The sequence below is a fragment of the Mastigoproctus giganteus genome, chromosome 1, assembly GCF_048544385.1.
Source record: "Mastigoproctus giganteus isolate SK-2022 chromosome 1, ASM4854438v1, whole genome shotgun sequence".
NCBI lineage: Eukaryota > Metazoa > Arthropoda > Arachnida > Uropygi > Thelyphonidae > Mastigoproctus > Mastigoproctus giganteus.
Window position 1 is genome coordinate 259,871,493 of NC_143575.1, and position 20,962 is coordinate 259,892,454.

The 20,962-nt window shown below is 37.0% G+C and overlaps 1 protein-coding gene across 1 annotated transcript in view; it reads right to left on the reverse strand.

Annotated features, from left to right (window-relative positions):
- Positions 1 to 20,962, reverse strand: part of LOC150091838 (activating molecule in BECN1-regulated autophagy protein 1-like) — a 191,854-nt gene that overhangs the window by 55,858 nt on the left and 115,034 nt on the right. Inside the window, exon 11 of the mRNA XM_090369921.1 lies at positions 7,933 to 8,958. Within this exon, the coding sequence (XP_090226047.1) occupies positions 7,933 to 8,958 (1,026 nt within the window). The remainder of the gene's footprint in view (positions 1 to 7,932; positions 8,959 to 20,962) is intronic.

Sequence of the window (20,962 nt, forward strand, 5' to 3'; positions counted from 1 at the left end):
GGATACTATGATGCAATCACAAAAGAACTGGATGCAGGGAATAACTTTGATATTATATACTTGGATCTTAGAAATGCTTTTGATACTGTTGCACATGGAAGACTGCACAAATTGGAGCAGTGTGGCATTGGAGGCAAATTGCTGCTATGGATAAGGGGTGATTGAGGGGGAGAAGACAGAGAGTGGTAATCAATGGACACTGCTGATCATGGATTAATGTTATTAGTGGAGCCCATTAAATGATATTGATGATGGTATATCAGCCTTACTATCCAAGTCAAGGACACTACTGAGACTATGCTGCTGTAACAGGATCTGGAAACGTTGAGCAGATGGGCTGAGAGGTGGAAAATGAAGTTTAACATCGACAAATGTAAAGTACTACATATGGTATAGCCTAAATAAATTTAAGGCTCAACTGGACAGGTATTTTGAACGAACAGAGGGGTGAAGTGGAAGTGGGGTTTTTTTTTTGGCTGATGCTGCGTAAGCTTACTTTCTTGAATCATATGCCTCTACTAATGCTAATGCTAACATGGATCTAAATGATTTTGTAATAACGGAGAGCAAAGTGGAGGGGAAATTGTTGAAGTTAAACATAAAGTTGACTGGGCTGGATGGGATCTATCCAGTAATATTAAAGGAGATGACAAAGGAAGCAAACCCTTAGCCATAATTATGAGAGCATCCTTAGACTCAGGGTAGTTCCCACTGACTGGGGATGTGCAAATGTATCCACAATTCACAAAGGAGGATCAAAGGGTGACAAGTAATTACAGACCTGTTAGTTTAACTTCTGTTCTGGGGAAAATAATGGAGTCACTGGTTAAAGAAACCTTGCAGGATCATTGCCGGATCTTAGTAACCAATCTGATTTGTTACTAAGATGTAGTCACAAAAGAACTGAATGCCAAAAATAATTTTAATGTCATATACTTGTATTTCAGGAAAGCTTTTGATACTGTTGCACATGGAAGACTACTGTACAAATTGGAAGAGTATGCCATTAAGGGTAAGTCGTTACAATGGATAAAAGGATGGTTAAGCAGGAGAAGACAGAGTGGTAATCAATGGACACTGCTCTTTGTGGACTGATGTTATTAGTGTAGTACCCCAGGGTTCGGTGTTGGGCCCATTGTTGTTTTGTATATTTATCAATGGCAGACGAAGGTAAATCAAGCTTAATGTCAAAGTTTGCAGATGATACAAAGATTGGCTTGGTTGTTAACTACTGTAAGATACTGCAACAGGATCTAGATAGTTGAGCAGATGGGCTGAAAAGTCAGAACTGAAGTTTAATATTGACAAATGCAAAGTACTGCATATGGGTAGCAGTAATCCCAGAGAAGTGTACCAACCGTTTGTTACTAAACTCAGGGTAGTGGAAAATGAAAAAGATATGGAGGTTATTTGCAGGCAGATTTGAAGTTTTCTGAGCAGTGCAGACAGACTGTCAGAGCAGGTCATGGTGTCTTGTCAATAATATACATGGAAGACTTAGAAGGAAATTTGCCAGCAGTGATATGGTGATTATCCCTTTGTATAAGGCAATGGCCAGGCCACACTTTGAGTACTTCCTAAAACGAGTACAGAGAAGGACAACAAGATTGGTGAGGGGAACAAAGTGGTCTTCTTACCAAGAAAGTTATAGTGTCTGGACACTAGGCACCTGTGAGGTGATTGTATAAGGCCTTGAATGGTTTCAGCAGGCTCAGGGCTGATGAGATTCTTCCTCTTGCTCAGATTACAAACCTGAGGGGGCATAAATTCAAATTAACATTTGCCTTTAGATTTCTTCCTCTTTTCCATTTGTTAACTATGGATCTTGCAAACATTCATATAAATATAAAACTGCTATCAATATTATACCTGCCATGGTTAATACTGTTCTACCCCCCCCCCCCCCAAAGAAGTTCTTACCTACTATACAAGCTAAATTTGACCCTTTCCAATACATTTTTGAAATTTTTAAGGGCCCCCCCCACTTCCTCTAAAGTTAAGTTTCTGTTTCAAATTCAGGTAACAGCAACAAAATAAGCTCATTCACATAACGAACTACATTCCACAGTTAAGCCATTTAATTGCTCCACTGTTCTTTAACAGCTAACATAAGGTAATTATTTCAAGGTCTGTCATTAATCTTGTTTTACTTGCCCTTAAGTTAAATAAATTACTCTCATCCATCACTAAGATTATCTTACCAGTTACCAACTTATGAGTTGAACAATAATATTTCTGCAGCACTCTTCAGCTTTAAAATATATATTGAAATAAAAAAAATAAAACTATTCATAAAACATGCCTAAAGATTTAATATTACATATCCTTCATATCTAATAATGTTTCTTTTTTTCCTATACAACTCGACAAATCACACTGCAAGACTAAGTGCATAGTACAAATGGCATTCATTGTTGCTCCGACAGGAAAACTCTAGAGACTGGTATCAACACTTATAAACAGTGCTAAAACAAAACAAATTAAACAAATACAAGATATAAAATCCCAATGTAGTTTAAAAGGTTAACTTACTCTATTTCATTCTTTCTTTTTAAAATTTACACTTCACATTGCATGCTTGTATTTTAAAATGTCTAGTTCAGAACTCGAATTCAAAACAACAAAGAGAAATAATTAACTTACCACATCATCTATAGGTAATCAAGAGGGATGCTCTATACTATCTGCAAGAACATCAGTGATGAATATCACCTATTGTGCTGGCTGAAGGTGATATATAGAAAGCTGGAAAGGCATCAAAATGAATAATATGATGTACACCAGCAGTACCTAATGGTTCCTCTAATATAGATGTGACGATGATGTCAGTTAATTTAAACAGGAAAATTGTTGATTTGGATGTTAAAATGTATTTGGCAAACAGTGATCATAGAGTCATTGATTTTAAGTTATTATACACCTGTGATGGAAATACTTCCTTGGTTTTTAATTGGATTGTATAATTATAAAAAGATATATTGGGAGAAGTTTAGAGGGTCGTTGTCTGTTAGCTTTGATTATACCATGGGGGAATTAAATAATATGTCAGCAAAAGAGTTGGTATTTTATGTGCAGAGTTGTTTAGCTAATGCTCTTAGTTTCTCTGCCAGGAAGAAAAGGGAGAGGGGTAAAACTGTTCCATGGTGGTCAGCTGAATTGACCTTGATCAGACGGGAGGTTTTTAATTTACGGAAAGTATATCAAAGATCTAGAGTTAGGGGTGGGGAGAAGAAGAGAGGAATAGGGATCTTTATAAGCTCAAAAGAAAGTATTACCATCAGCAGATATTAAAATGTAAGGTTAAAGCGTGGCAAGATCTTGTGTTTGATGTGGGGAATAGCGATCCTTGGGGCCTCATTTTAAAGCTTACTAGGAATAAGTTCAATATAAGTAACTTGATGTATACTGTGGTGGTAAACAGAGTGGAATCCTCTGATTGGGTAACAACAGTAAAGGCAATTGTACAGAAGCTTTTTAGGAGGGATTGTTCAGAGGATGATAATGAATGGCAAAAAGAGATTAGAAGGCTGAATGAAGAGTATGTTGGGGGTGAGGAAATTATGTTGTTTAATACTGAAGAACTTGTGCAAGTCTGTTCGAAATTAAATTTTAATAAGAGTCCAGGAAATGAACTAGATTGAAAACAATTGTATTGTGAAAGCTATAGAGAATTTTCCTGCCATATTTTTGAACATGTTTAACAAATGTCTTTTGGAAGGTAAGTTTCAGGGTCCTTGGAAAATAGCTTTACTGAAATTGTTGCTTAAGCCTGGGAAAAATAAGAATGACCCAAAAGCCCTTTGCCCAATTTCGTTATTAGCGAATTTGGGGAAGGTATTTGAGTGTCTCTTACTAATTAGACTGCTATCTTTATTTGAAAACAACAATTTATTGTTTCCTTACCAATACGGTTTTCGTTTTAAGAAGAAATTTTCAACTGAGGATGCAATACATGATCTGTTGGATTATAACAGACTGGCAGTTAAAAAATGTGTTAGCTGTGTTTATTGACTTTGAGGGCGCTTTTGATAATGTTTGATATGAGAGCGTCCTCGAGGCTTTAAGGAGACCGGCATGTCCTAATAGGTTATATAAGACAATTCAAAATTATTTAAGCAGAAGGCAGGTAGTTATCAGATATCAACATTTAAGATATCAAGACAGCTTGAATAGGGGTTGTCCCCAGGGATCGGTATCAGGCCCAATATTTTGGAATTTGGTAATTAATTCTTGATCAGAAGGATTGCCACAAAGTAGCTTTTGGGGACGATGTGGTCTTGGCAGTGCAAGGAAATTCCAGAAATGAGTTAGAACTAAAAATTAAGGATATAATTGATAGCCTGATGTATTGGTCTACAAATAACAAATTGATGGTTTCCTCGAGCAAGACTGTAATGATGTTGTTTAAAGGGAAACTTGATTACAGACAATCACCCCAGGCTGCTTATTAACGGAAAGCAGGTACCATTGGTATCTCAAAATAGATATTTAGGAGTTCTGTTAGATGACAAATTACCTTTTTCCCACACTTGGATTTCTTAAGAAGTAAAGTTAAAAATTATACTGCATCTATTGTAAAGTTGACAAGAACTGAGTGGGGATTAAATAAGGGTTCTGGGGCTATATTATAAAGTTATTTTTATTCTAATTGTAACCTATGCGGCTTCGATAGTGTATGGGAGAATATCCAATGTTAAATTTAGAAATAAGTTTATGTCAATTCAAAGATCAATATTTTGTTAGTGATGGTAAGAGCTTGTAGGACAGTGTCAACAAATGCTCTGCAAGTCATTGCAAGAGTATTACTGTTAGATTGTCAGATGTTATATACAGCCTTTTGTTACTATTTAAGGAAAAGGATGCAGATATCATGTCTTGGAATAACTAATGATGTGACAGTGGGAGTTAAAGAAGGAAAAAAAAAAGATATTTTTATAGTAAAAAAGGCCTAGGTGCTCTGGATTCATTACGAAAATTTTTTTTTTTTTTTTTTGTTTCTCAGAGCAAACTAAACTAGAATTACAATTAATAAGCTTTCGGCTGGGAGGCAGCCTTCTTCAGATTGAATACATGAATGGCAGTTGGAATAGAGAAGTGCACTGCCAGGATGGTGCGTGAGGCGCATGGTTAATTGTTTGTTGATGTTTGTGGCTGTGACATATGGTGGTGATGTGGCCAGCGTTTGTCTATGGATAGAATTACTGCCTCTGTGATGGGGTTAACTTGGCAACCACTGTTCCTGTTCAAAGAGGCATCCGAGCATTTTACATTTAACGATTCCAACCAGGTGTGCTGGTTGGAATTGTTCCAGCTGCTACTTTGGAGAGACTGGACGTCGACTCGAGAAACGTCTCTCAGAACATAAAAGGGCGATTCGTTTGGCAGATGTAGAACACTCAGCTATCACCGAGCATGTCTGGACAACCCGCCACGACATCGACCCACACCGCGATGTCGTGGTTGTGGACAGGTCCCACCATTATCTAAAGCGCACCTGGTTGGAATCGTTAAATATAAAATGCTCGGATGCCTCTTTGAACAGGAACAGTGGTTGCCAAGTTAACCCCATCACAGAGGCAGTAATTCTATCCATAGACAAACGCTGGCCACGTCACCACCATATGTCACAGCCACAAACATCAACAAACAATTAACCACGCGCCTCACGCACCATCCTGGCAGTGCACATCTCTATTCCAACTGCCATTCATGTATTCAATCTGAAGAAGGCTGCTTCCCAGCCGAAAGCTTATTAATTGTAATTCTAGTTTAGTTTGCTCTGAGAAACAAAATAAAAAAAATTTTTGTAAAGATATTTTTGGTAAACTCTTGAAAATATGGCAGTATAGATGGGATGTAAGTGTAACAGGAGTGGTTACCAGATTATTTATTCCTAGAGTTCATTTTATATACCAAAATAAGCAGTGGTTTTTTCCTAAAATGTTGACATCCTATATATTAACGGGACATGGATCCTTAAGGAGCAACCTATATGATTTTGGTCTGGAAACCCAGCCAAATTGTAGTTGTGGTTATAATAATCAAAGTTGAGATCATGTATTGTAAGACTGTTTATTGTATGAGGAATATTGCCAATTGTTTAGGAATGAATTATTATATTTTGGAAGAGGATTTGAGCCTCATTACATAGCTAAGTCTAATTTTAGCAAGTTTAGTAATTTTTGTGAGTTAGTGTTTTGGAAGAGAAGAAGGTTACAAGTGTTGGTGGATGTTTTTAGGCATTCTGTATACTGATTAATGTTGCTGATTGTTGCCACTTCATGTAGTCTGATGCTTTTAAGTTTTTGTTTTCTCTTTAATAGTGTTAATATTGCTGTTGATATTGTTTTTTTTTTTTAGGACCACCTGGGTTAGGCCCCTTGAAGGTGGTGAAGATGATGCCCATTTGAATTGCACTACTATCCAATGGGCGTGGAGATGGTACTTAATACCAATAGAGATGATCCAGGCCTGGCTACAGGTACTTAGGGATGAGCACCAGGGGCAGTCATGCTTGAGTGTATGCATTCTGGTGGCAATGAGGTTTTTCTCCCCCCCCCTTCTACTAGTAGTAGTTCTCTTTTGGATATATGATATTGGGTGGAGATGGGTGCTTGCCTGGGTGCCACCATATAGACATTAATATATGATGATGATGAGTACCTAACCTTTTTTTTTTTTGTCTATGTACCCTTAGTCTCAATACAAGATGTCATCATGTATCTCCTTGGTTCTGTGAACATCGCCTTAGTACACGTTACAGAACTGAAAAATCATATTGGTAAATTCGAATTTAGTAGTGAGTGCTAAAGTTAGTACACTAAATAGTGATGTGACTCTAGCTTATTTCTGCCAAGCACAAAATTAACAAGCACCCTGTTCATAAAATTTTCCATTCTGGCTATGCACCTGCATGTGCACTAGAATGAATGAATGAGGGCCAACATAGCTGCAACTACATAAGGAAATTACTTTATATATCATAAATATCATTGTTAAAGAGTTGCTTATATATAATTTTGTTTTATATAATTGTTAGATATACAATATTATTATCATCATAATTTTTTGCATACCCCTGCAATTCCATCAGCCTCTGTTTGGGAGCATCTAGTTTAAACCGTAAGCATTCAATGGATGCATCAAAGTTCAGTTTAGTTTCAACTGAGTAAGTGGACATTGTGAATATCACTGTCGCTGTAACAAAATCTGGTGGAAGTTGTTCGAAAATATATTTTTATGATACAATCTAGATTTATCCTTTGACAGCACTAAATGCAATGATGAATGAAAAACTTAGTAACATTTTATACATTATGGCACTATCAGCCTTTATGTAATACTATGATTCAGACACACACACACATTTAATTGCATTGCACCTTATCATACTGCTCTGATACTGTTTGATTAAAGTAACTTTGCCAATTTGTCAAGGCCAGTCCAGGGCCTTGTCTGAACCAAAATGAACCTCTCTGGAACAATCTGAAATCCAAAGGGGCCCACGTCTACAGATTCAAATCCAACCCTAGTGGTGCAATATTACATTTTAAGATAACTATTAAAATTATGCAAGTAGCAATGTTACTAAAACATCCAAGTTCATCAGAATTTAAAAGTCTGAAATATATATTTTCAGTCAATAGTCAAATTTAATTCATCAAGGTAGATATTTTAACTAGTTTTCTGATTGAAGATGCTTAGTTTCCTAAAAATCTATAATTAAGCTGCATTGTAGGAAGTTAAAATGAAAATTGATAACCTTGGCTATTTTAAGAATAATTAGTTACATTTCCCTCCAACAATATGAAAAAATTTAGTTTCTTTTGTTTATAGAGATATATGATGTGCATGTGTACTCATACAATTATTTGAGTGACTTGTTTATATAATATTTTTAAATTCTAAGTTGCAAATAAGTTTTTCACTTACCTAACCTAGGCCTAAAGCTAGAATCATAAAGAACTGAGAGATATGGTGGCACCCTTCCCCACACACGAGAACCATCGTGATCACTGCCTGAGAGTATGGCTGACAAGGGTGGAGAACGAGGTCTTTCATGTGGTGGAAGAGGTACTGGATCTTCTTGAGGTGAGGATGAAACTTCAATTTGAACTTCTGGGATATGGAAGTGGGACACATGATCAGAGGCACTATGTATCCTTCTTACTCCATCCAGTCTTCCACTAGCACCTTGTCTCTCTGTTTCTACATGTTCTGGAGGAGATTCCAAAGTATCTTGGCTACCTGGAGAGTTTGAATCATTTTGCCTAAACCATGCAGGACTATAAGCAGGAGTACCCGAATCACTGTCATTTCTATTTTCTTGTGAGGAGACATACATATAATCAGGAACAGAAGAATTAGGCATCCTTATCCTCCTCCTGTGTCTGTTTGACAAGCCTGTTCCTGTACTAGAGCTTTCAATATTATCATCATCTGGCCATGGTATTCTTGGTCTATCTATTTCATCTATTCTATGTTCATCACTGCTGCTCATGTTATCAACATGTAATCTTTCTGAAGCTAGTTCATTTGGCTGTCTTCTCCACACAAAAGGAGAATTTTCATGCCATGATCTTGCCTGCCTTCCTCTGTTATCTGCATTAAAAAAAGGATTAGGTAATCTGGAATATGGACGCCGAGACCGTTGATTATGATTTGAGGATTGTGGATCTGTAGCAGCAGTACCTGAGGTTCTTCTTTTTGCCAGTCGATTAGAATGAGGTAGATTAGCAGTTTCTCTGTTTGCTACAGATGCTGTCATTTCATTGTTACTGTTATTATCTTGTTGACTACTACCAGATAATCTACTTGTGCTTGGAGAACCACTAGCTGTAGAGCTATTGCTTGTATCTGTTAATGACTGAGAGGTAGATGAAGTGAGGTGCATTTGTGTAAGTCTGTAGTCTACTTGTAAAATCCTCTGCATTTGGCGAGTTAGCTGAAGACTCATTTCTAGAAAAGAAAATGCAATAGAGAAATTAAAATAATAAAGCCACTAAATTATATTAATTATACAATATTTCTATGACAATATTTACTTATTCATCATTTGATCCTTAAAAAGCATTTATGGATCACACATTTTTTTTGTTAGTTTACTTTAGAACCTTTTAAAAAATGGAAATTAATGAATCTGCACAAATAATGTGTCGCATAATTTTTAATTTATTCAGTTTTAAACAGATTAATTCAATTCATGAACTGTTTTATTTATGAGAAAATAATTAAAATACCATTGGGATCTCATATTCTCTGCTTCAGGATTCACATTTTGTTTTAAACTGAACACCACCCACAAATGTGGTAGTCAGATTATTTATCAATATTTATTGTAATTAAATTTGTCCTCATTTAAAGAGGGGCTAAAGCACACAATTTTATTCAAAGACATTTTTCATTAGTCTGCAAAAATATATAGAAGTAACATGTAGAAATATCAAAACTTGATTAACTAATGCTGCTTACAAAACAAAGATGGGAATTAAAAGACAAACCTTTGAAAGACAAATACAATATAAGCAATATGTACAGATACCTGTACATATTCATGAAAAAAAATTTCAAAATAAAGATTAAATGTTTCTTCACTTACTGTTTTGATATGGAATACTTTAAAGTAAAAATAAGCTAACTTCTCTTTTTTTTTAGAAAGTTACACTAAAAATCTGTTCATAGGAAATACTCATTTTTCTGTATTTTATAATTGAAACATTGTCCTATTTGACAGAGATTTTAATTCCATTTTGTTCTTCTGACAAGAAGAAAATTCAACTAGTCTGTCTCTGAAAAATTCTACACCACTGCAAGAAAAATGAGGATGGACAAGACAATTTTTAGATATCTTCTACTGTACTTTAAAATTCCACTATTTCACAAGTAATGACTAATAGTCCATTGTGTTTGAACATTGGACATTATTAGTGGAGTCCCTCAGGGCTCAGTGTTGGGTCCATTATTGTTTTCTGTATTTATAAATGATATTGATGATGGTATATCGGGATTAATGTCCAAGTTTGCAGACGATACAAAGGTTGGCAGGGTTGTCAAGGACACTACTGACACTATGCTGCTGCAACAGGATCTGGAAAGGTTGAGCAGATGGGCTGAGAGGTGGCAAATGAAGTTTAACATTGACAAATGTAAAGTACTACACATGGGAAACAGCAACCCCAGAGCAACGTATCAACTCTGTGGTACAACACTGACAGTGGTAGAGAATGAAAGGGACTTGGGGGTGGTTGTGCAGGCAGATATGAAGTTCTCTGAGCAGTGCAGACGGGCTGCAAGAGTAGCTCATGGAGTATTGTCAATGATATACAGGAATTTTTCCAGCAGGGATAAGGAGGTGATTATTCCATTGTATAAGGCGATGGTCAGGCCACACCTAGAGTACTGTATACAGGTCTGGAGGCCTCATTTCAAGAAGGATGTAGAGCTGCTGGAACGAGTACAGAGAAGGGCAACAAGATTAGTGAATGGAACAAAGGGGTGCTCTTACGAAGAACGGCTTAAGTTTTGCAAATTACAGTGTCTGGAGACTAGGCACCAGCGAGGTGATCTGATAGAGGTGTATAAAGCCTTGAATGGTTTAAGCATGCTCAATGCTGATGGGATTCTTCCTCTAGCTCAGAATAATCACCTGAGAGGGCATAAATTCAAATTGAGGAAAGACAGATGTAGGATAGACGTGCGGAAATTTGCCTTTAGCCAGCGGGTGGTTGGTTGGTGGAACAGACTTCCATCCCTTGTGGTAGAGGTTGATAGCCTAAATAAGTTTAAGGCTCAGCTGGACAGGTATTTTGAACGAACGGAGGGGTGAAGTGGAAGTGGTTTTTTTTTTTTTTTTTGGCTGATGCTGCATAAGCTTGCTTTCTTGCATCAAATGCCTCTACTAATGCTAATGCTAATGCTAACATCATCTTTTATTGTAGCAATGGCAAAACCTCAAAAGTTGTGACTTCCTCTATAGTCATTTTTTGTTTCCTCATTCTTTGCAGATAGGATGAAGGGAAAATCAATTCCAAAATATCAAATGGAAGAAAATTTTCAATGATACTGATTCTGGAAACTTCTGCATTTTTTTAACATTGAGTCATATACTGATGATGAAATAATTCTCTTCTTCCTTGAGTGCATGTGTTAATTTAAATGTTTGGTTGCCAACTAGCAAATCACAGTAAATTGATTAATGAGGACTTTATTCTGAACAGTACTTATTTACTATTAAAATCATTACTGTTTGTAATTAATTTTGTCCTCATTTAGAGAGGGCAAAAGCACAGTAATAATGTTTGAGTAATGATAACACACTTCAAGCAATGAGGTACTTTTCACAGCATTGGTGCTGTAAAAATTTTGAGAGCAGTGATTATTAAATTATTTATTCAGTTTTTTTTTCAGTAAAGACTGCAGAATTCAGCCAACAGAGCTTGATGATGAGGGAATATAATATGATATAAACACGTGTTGGATAGAATTCAAGACTTCTTTGGCAGTTTCAATTCACTTGATGAATGGCAATACATTAGGAGCATCATTAGGATTGTGATTAATTTTGCTAGTATTTTTTATATTTTTAATTAATGGAAGAAAGTTAAATGGCAGCAACTGCAAACAGAAACAATCACGAAATACAGGTCAACCGTAACTAATCCAGAAGCACTGGGACCAGTGGGGTGCCAAATTAGTGAGTTTGCCAGATCATCGGTGGTTATTTTAGCACATACAGTTTACCCAACAGCTAACCACCTCAATCCTACCTTTAACACGTTGACTGCCAAGCTAGTTTAAGAAAAAAAATTCCCCAGGGGCCAAAAATATTTAGCAAATAATTTGAATTATTTGCTAAATATTTATAAGCAAATAGTTTTTTTCGCTTAAAATATAAAAAAAAAAAGAAGTGTCTTTTTTTTTATGATGCATATATGTGGCCGTTGTGGCCCAGTAGGTTACTTTATTTCTTGAGAAGCCGTGTTGGCCACATACATGTGACGCTATTACGGCATACATATGAAGGTCGTTTGTCATTAGTTTATTGCACGCTCTGTGAGCGCTGCAATAAAACTAATTGCGATAAAATAAACTCTCAAACGCCGCAATAAGTTTGTCAGCATCGTTAGAGTTTTTGTGAAAACAAGTTCGTTAGCATGCTGTATTATCCATCATATTGTGTTGTGTTTTTCAAAAGTTTGTACAAGTGTGTTGTAAAAAAAAAAAAAAAAAAAAAAATCTAAAAAGGAATGGCTAAAAGAAAATTACTAAAATAAGAGGAACTGAGAGAAATTGCTGGAATTTACAATTAAGCAGAGTTAAAACTTCTCACAGACACACCGTTGTCAAGTTTTTTCAGAAGTTAAATTTTATCTGTTATGGACAATGTACAGTGTTTGTGCTTTCCACCACAAGAGGTACTTCCTTTATGCACTGGAACCATAGCTGGGTCTAAATGTGAGCATATTATAATAATAAATGCAGAAAAACAAGTGGGAATGGCTTGCCAGTGTTTACGAGTTCGTGCCAACAGCTGATGCTGCAACCAACGCCACCAAAAGAGTAGCTGCAGTCGGTGCGCCAACCCTGGAAATTTGAAATTATATCCGAATTAGTGGTGGAACCAGATTACCAGTGGCCGGATTAGTGATGGTCGACCTGTAGTGTACCAGTTACTGGATAACCCTATTCATCTGCATAATAATACTAGATGACAAGCATATACAGTCAGTCCTCGTATAGCATGATAGTTGTGTTCCTAGAAACCCTCATGCAATGCAAAATTGTGCAATATAAATAACAGGCCCTATGGGAAAAATAGGGTTAGATGCCGACCACCCAAGATTGAACAAACATTTGTAACCAAATCATTATCAAACACAATCATAATAAAATACGTAAGTATTTTATTATGACTATTACGTAATAAAATATTGCTAATGCTTTTGCTTCTATCGTAAGCAAACTTGTTCTTTGTTTGATTTTCTATCCAAACAGATGACAGCCATTCCACCTCTTCCAATTCTTTGTGTCTTGATCTAATGGATTTTATTGCACTTTGAGTTGTTCCTGTTATGAAAGTCACTTTTATTTTCTCTGCATTCTTTCTAATTCTAGGCATTGCCTCATTCAGGCCTGTAGCACGTGCAATATCACATGTTCTTTCATTTTGCTCAAAGTTTTTCACAACTTCACATTTTTTTCTCTAACAGAGGCAGACTGGCCATAAACCTTACTGGGGAAATCCCTGTGGGCTGGAGGTCAGAAGTGTGATTTTGGCCATAAATGCTAGTATGAGGCCACTACAAATTTTCAAGGGTAAGAATTTTGGACCCAGTCTGCCTCTGTCTATCGATATTGCTTTTCTTTTTCTCTCTGAATCTGTAGTGTCTTCACCAGGATGCTTCCTTTTCACACCTTTTAAGTATTTTACTCATTTTTAGGGAATAAAACAATTACAAAATGAGGAGGCACGCTTGATACACATAAACAAAGCTGTGCAAGTGTAGCAACTGAATAAACAACACCATAAAGGTAGAGACACACTATTAACACCTCACTAGCTCACATTTCTGGGGGTTACCTACCATAAAACAATAAAAACAATTTCCAGTTGCATTTCTGCTAGTGGAATCTGTTATAAACTGGTAGTAAACTCGATCTAATTTCATTTGCGATAATACCGACAGCTGGAATTGTGTGGGTTTTTACGTTATTATGGTGAAATGTGTTTCACCTTCACTGATATAAAAAAACAAATACATTTTCAGAAACTTCTCTTCATTGCTATCGTGTTGCGTTCAGTTGGGGTGATTCCACGTTCAACTGCCATTTCTTGTAAACACAAAGGCAAATCGTGCTTAAGTGAATTCAGTTCATGTTATATATGATATTGTTCCCCTATTTATAAATCGTGTATGATCGAATTTGTGTAGTATAAACACGTGTTATACGAGGACTGACTGTATTTTATTTGATCCAATAATGATTATTTTTTTGATGTTGGGATGACAAAGAATTCACATATATAAAGTCCAATTGGTGTGAAGCATTTTATTTAGAGGTCAGATTTTCATGTGAAGTAAGTTGATTTCCCAACCACTCTTTTTATGACAATTCACATCTTCAATCTATCTTTCAAAAGGAAAGGGGGAAAAAATCTTCTCTTCATATCATCAAGGTGTATACTAAAATTATGGTTCTAAACTCAGGTGAGACCTAGATCTTTGTGTATTCTGCTTTGACTACAATCATTTTGTTTATACATACTGTGTTCATATATGTTTTCCTATATATAAAGACTATCTAAGCTTTCCGTTTGAAACTTATATACTTAAACAGAAAAGCTTAGATAGCTGATATTTATAATGAAGATTTTATGGTCTTAGAAACTCGGAGTGACATCAGATAACAGAGTGATCTGATGTTATCAAATTTAGGTTATCAATAGCATATTGCAGGAGCTGTCGTGTATTAAGACAAAATTCAAGAGACATTGGAAATACAGTACAGATAAAATTCATCCTTGACAATGCCACATTATTCTTTAGATCTAAAATTTGTTTTCTATGCTTCATGATGAATATCCTATTTTGTATGGTTTTTTTAAACCATTTATATTTCCTTTTATATTAAAATAAACTATGATGAATGCCAGGGAGTGATAATGTCAAAAATCCACTAAAAATTCTCTTAAATTCTAAATCTGCCTGAAGAATTATGCTCACTTTCTCAAATGCTGCTATGACACTAACATAAAGTATAGAATGCCTTGTTTGTATTAGAAGAAAGAAATATGAAAAAAATTTGCTTCAAGGAGCTTGAAACAAGCCTTTTTTTTTTTTTTTTTTTTTTTGTTATGTTGTCATCAGCAATAATGAAAAAGGCATTTGAAACTGATTTCCACTTTTTTGTCCTTACTTTTCTGATTTTCAGAGCTGGACACTGATATATTTTTCTCATGTTTTGGAAATTCCAGCTCTTTCCTTTTGTGTAAATTTTTACTGGCACAGATGAAAGTTTTAGTTTAAATTAAGGAACAGTTCTCATTGGTCAACAAATCAACCTCTGTCAAGGGAATGGCATCTTCTATACATATTTTACTTTCTTTTTGGCCTTTTTTGGTATAAAAGCTGGAAACTTCTTTAGTCCTTTTTTGGGCTAAAGGCTGGAAACTTCTTTAGCCCGGCAGGTTTTCAGTGCCTTCTTGAGAAAGCTCATGTTTTTTTGAATAAGATAGGTTTACTTATCAAGTTGGATAAATTATGGACAGTCTCCATCATTCCTTCCGGGTGGGAGAAGAAGGTGGGTCCAGGCGGAGAGGTTCTTTTTGGGTGAGGACATGCTGCCTGCGCTTACAATCTTAGATAGGTGGGAGTATTTCAGTGTTACGTTCTCCTTTACTGGGAAAACCTTGTTTGGGCTGATCTAAACCTGTAATTGGGTAGGCTGAGTAGAGCCCTTTTGAAACCACAACAGAGATTGTTTATTCTAAAGTATTTCTTAATGCCCAGATTTTTCCATCGTTTAGTTCTGGACAAAGTTACAGCTGGATGGTTGAATGCGAAAGACATGCAGATTAGATTGGCGGTGAAGAGATGGTTACATTTACCCAAAGACATTGTAACTCCTTATCTTTATGCGGATGTTTCTGCTGGGGGGGGGGACTACCTTCTTTTCATTGGGTAGTTCCAATCCATAAGCAGAAAAGTCAAGAAGCTGCAGTTTTCTTCCTCCCCACCGATTCAGGTTATCGCCTCTTCTCCCCTGAACGACAAGGTGAGAAATGCAAAGAGGCTTCAAGTGGATGGCAGGAATGTTATTAATTTTAAAGGCAAGTTGAGAGAATGTTGGAAGACACTCCTTTACAATTCCTTTGATGGACAGGCTCTGGAGGAGTCAACAAAAGTTCTGGCTCAGCATCAATGGGTCAGGAGATGGGACCCAGCTCTTGGATGGTCACACTTTTGTTGATCTGGACAAAACTGTGCAGGCACAGTTTTGATTGTGCAGGCAGATATGAAGTTCTCTGAGCAGCGCAGACGAGCTGCAAGAGTAGCTCATGGTGTCTTGTCAATTGATATACAGGAATTTTTCTAGCAGGGATAGGGATGTGATTATTCCATTGTATAAGGCAATGGTCAGGCCACTCCTAGAGTACTGTATACAGGTCTGGAGGACTCATTTCAAGAAGGATGTAGAGCTGCTGGAACGAGTACAGAGAAGGGCAACAAGATTAGTGAATGGAACAAAGGGGTGCTCTTACAAAGAAAGGCTTAAATTTTGCAAATTACAGAGTCTGGAGACTAGGCATCGGCGAGGTGATCTGATAGAGGTGTATAAGGCTTTGAATGGCTTGAGCATGCTCAATGCCGATGGGATTCTTCCTCTTTCTCAGAATAATCACCTGAGAGGGCATAGGTTCAAATTGAGGAAGGACGGATGTCGGATAGATGTGCGGAAATTTGCCCTTAGCCAGCGGGCAGTTGGTTTGTGGAATAGACTTCCATCACTTGTTGTTGAAGTTGATAGCCTAAACAAATTTAAGGCTCAGCTGGACAGGTATTTTGAACGAACAGAGGGGTGAAATGGGAGTAGTGGTTGTGCTTTTTTTTTTTTTTTTTTTTTTGGCTGATGCTGAATAAGCTTGCTTTCTTGCATCATATGCCTCTACTAATGCTAATGCTAATGCTAAAAACCCATATAAACATCCTCTCTACCCTCTCCAGAATATCAAGAGGGAGATAATTACATTGATCTTGTACAGCTGGGTGTAATGCTATTGAAACTGGCTCATGTTGCCTTGCTGTGCCACTGGTCCCAAGGCATGTGCATTAAAAGGCACGATGCAGTTGTAAGTCTTGTAAACAAGCGGTTGTGTCAAAAAGGTTGGTCGACTTTTATGAAGCCCTGATATACCACTAAAGAGGGTTTGAGAAAGCCAAATCTTCTCTGTGTAAAAGATGGTACATCGTACCTCATAGATGTCCAAGTAGCCTGTTCTGGATATTCGCTAGAGGCATCTCATCGCTTAAAGAAGAGAAAGTATGATGGAAACATCAGTCTTAAGCAGCAAATCAATAATGAGTTTGGAACTATGCCTTTAGTTTCCACAATTACTCTAAACTACAGAGAAGTCTGGTGTAAAACTTCTGCTAGACTTTCCCAGCATCTGGGATTATTCAGAAGTGATTTGAAAATGCTCTCTCTCTCTCTCTCTCTGTGTTTTCCAAGGCACTCTTAGTTGCTGGAAAGTGCACCAGCAAAGGACCACCGTGGTGTGAGAACCTGCTATGGTGGTTTTTTAAGGCGTATTTATGTAGGCTACCACTGCCATTAGCGGGAGCTTTGAGGGGAACAGGCATTCTGTGTGGTATCACACACTCAGTCTAAAAGATATTGGAAAAAGATATTGGATACTGATGGATCCAATATCTTTATTTCAGAAGATATTAGGAGAAATCCAGTTGGCCTGCCTCCATAAAATCCACTCATGCACACCTTCTCGATGGTAAGTCAAGCCCTGTTACATCACTTAGGTGACAACGAATGTGTAGAACGGTTCTCTTAAAGATGCCTGATCAGGGTGAAGAGGAAAAGACCAAACCCTCCAGCACATGATAGCACGACGAAACAAATGGCCCTCAGTCCCCAGCGGCTTTCACTCTTATGGCAGCGAGAGGACCAGAGTGGAAACAAAGGGTGCTAAGAATCTCTGGGTAGACCAGGCTGCCATGCACAGAAACTGAACTTGGACTGTTACAATGTAAGATCGCTAATTGGTGAAGATAGGATATTAGAGCTGGAAAAGAAATTAGAAAATGTGAATTGGAAAATCATCAGTTTGGCTGAAACAAGAAAAAGAAATTAGCATCAGTAAATGAATGAATCACTTATAAGTTTATCAAGTGGAAATATGCTGTACACCAATGGAAACAGTGAAAGGAGCAAAGGTGGAGTTGGCTTTCTGGTTCATAAAGAAATTAAAAAACAACATATTGGAATTCAAAAGTACATCACCAAGACTGTCAAAACTACTACTCAGAATTTCTAAGAGATACAAGATAAAGATTATAATGATATATATGCACCAACATCAAGCCATGATGGTGAAGAGTTGAAGAAGTGTACACCGAAATTGAGAGTCTTCTCAATGAGCAGAAAGACCCACTACACTATCATTATGGGGTGACTTAAATACTAAGATTGGAAAGAGACAAAACAGTGCAGAAAGGGGAATTATAGGAAATTTTGGAATTGGTGAAAGAAATGAAAGAGGTGAAAGGCTTGTGGAATTTGCAGAATCTCGAGGAATGTCAGTAATGAACACTTTTTTTCAAGAAAAGGGTGAACAGAAAGTGGACATGGAAGAGCCCAAAGATTAACAACTAATGAAATTGACTTCATCCTCACTAACAGAAGATATATTGTGAATGACGTTACTGTCCTGAACAAGAAAGTGATCACAGAATGGCAAGATGCACACTTGATATAAATGTAAGAAAAGAAAGGGAAAAAACTGACTTGAGTAAATAATATGAAGATCTCGGAGATAACAGAAGAGGAGAAAAAGCAGTATGTACTGTAACTTAAGAACAAGTTTGAGGTTCTGCAGGCTATTCAGGAACAAGATATCAATGAGGAATACTACAACTTTCTGAAATTGATAAAGCCCAAGAAACCTATATGTAAACAGAAATCCAAAGAAGAAAAATTAGTCAAGAAACACTTGTCATGATGAACCGAAGACGACAAATGAAGAGCAAGAAAAACACTGACAGGGAGAAAATTGAGTATACTGAGTATACTGATTATACTTCAATTGAGTATATAATTGAGTATATTGAGTATATTGAGTATATATACTCAATATTGAGTATATTGAGTATAATTGAGTAAATTGAGTATATTGAGTATACTTCCTGATGAGGCATCTTCAATGCCTCATCAGGAAGGATATCGATGAGGCATTCCTGAACATGCATTGAAGAAAATGAAGAATCAGAAAGCCCCAGGTAAAGTTACCGAGATTTGTTAAAATTTGGAGGAAGAGACATTAGCATATGATGCAAGAAAGCAAGCTTATGCAGCATCAGACCAAACAAAAAAAAAAAACGCTCCCATTTCACCCCTCCGTTCTTTCCAAATACCTGTCCAGCTCAGCCTTAAATTTATTTAGGCTATCAACTTCCACAACAAAGGATGGAAGTCTGTTCCACCAACCAACTATCTGCTGGCTAAAGTCAAACTTCCACACATCTATCCTACATCTGTCTTTCCTCAATTTGAACTTATGCCCTCTCAGGCAATTATTCTGAGCAAGAGGAAGAATCCCATCAGCATTGAGGAATAGACTTCCTTGAATGGTTGGAATGTTCCAACCATTCAAGGCTTTATACACCTCAATCAGATCACCTCCCAGGTGCCTAGTCTCCAGACACAGTAATCTGCAAAACTTAAACCTTTCTTTGTAGGAGCACCCCTTGGTTTCATTCACTAATCTTGTTGCCCTTCTCTGTACACGTTCCAACAGCTCTATATCCTTCTTAAAATGAGGCATCCAGACCTGTATACAGTACTCAAGGTGTGGCCTGACCATTGCCTTATACAAGGGAACAATCACCTCCTTATCCCTGCTAGAAAAATTTCTGTATATCATTGACAATACACCATGAGATACTCTTGCAGACAGTCTGCACTGCTCAGAAAATTTTATATCTGCCTGCACAATTACCCCCAGGTCCTTTTCGTTCTCTACCAGTCAGTGGAATACCACAGAGTTGATACGTTACTCTGGTGTTACTGCTTCCCATATGTAGTACTTTACATTTGTCACATCTCAGCCCACCTGCTCAACTTTTCTAGATCCTGTTGCAGCAGCGTACTGTCATTAGTATCCTTAACAACCCTACCAACCTTTGTATCGTCTGCAAACTTGGACATTAAGCTTGATATACCATCATCAATATCATTTATAAATACAGAAAACAACAATGGACCCAACACTGAACCCTGAGGGACTCCACTAATAACATTAGTCCACGATGAGCAGTGTCCACTGATTACCATTCTCTGTCTTCTCCCACTCAAGCATCCCTTTATCCATAGCAGCAATTTGCTTCAAAGAAACACTGCTCCAATTTGTTCAGCAGTCGTCCATGTGTAACAGTATCAAAAGCCTTTCTAAGATCCAAATATACGATATCAAAGTTATTCCGTGCATCCAGTTCCTTTGTGACCACATCATAGTATACAATCAAATTGGTCAGGAAAGACTTGCCCTTAACAAAACCATGCTGTGTCCGAGCTATAACCGAAGTCTCGTCTAGATGATCCTGCAGTGCTTCTTTAACCAGTGCATCCTTAATTTCCCTGGAATAGAAGTTAAACTAAAAAAAAAAAAAAAAGAGAGAGAAGTTAAACTAACAGGTCAATAATTATTTCTGTTGCCCTTTGATCCTCCTTTGTGAATTGGAGTCACATTTGACATTTGTACACCTCCAGTCCATGGGTACTTCCCTGAGTCCAAAGAAGCTCTCAAAATTATGGATACGGGTTTGCTTACTTCCTATGCTGCCTCCTTTAACATAACTGGATAGATCTTATCCACCCCCAGGTGCCTTTTTTCTTTTTTATGTTTATCATCAACAATTTCTCTTCCACTTTCCTCTCAGTTATTACAAAATCATCTCACTGCCACAGTTTAATTCCCCTTCCTGAATAACTCCTCATGTGTGAATGTAGATGCAAAATACTCATTTAGTTTGTTAGGATCACCTGAGTAGGATCATCAACAGTTGAACCATCAATATGCAGTGGACCAATCTGATTCATCCCTTTCCTTCTAGAGTTTACATAGGTAAAGAACTCTTTGCTGTTTTTCTTTGCATCCTTTACCAAAGATTTCTCATATCTGCCTTTGCCTGCCTAATCTCCTTTGTAACTTGGTTACAGACTAGCTTATATC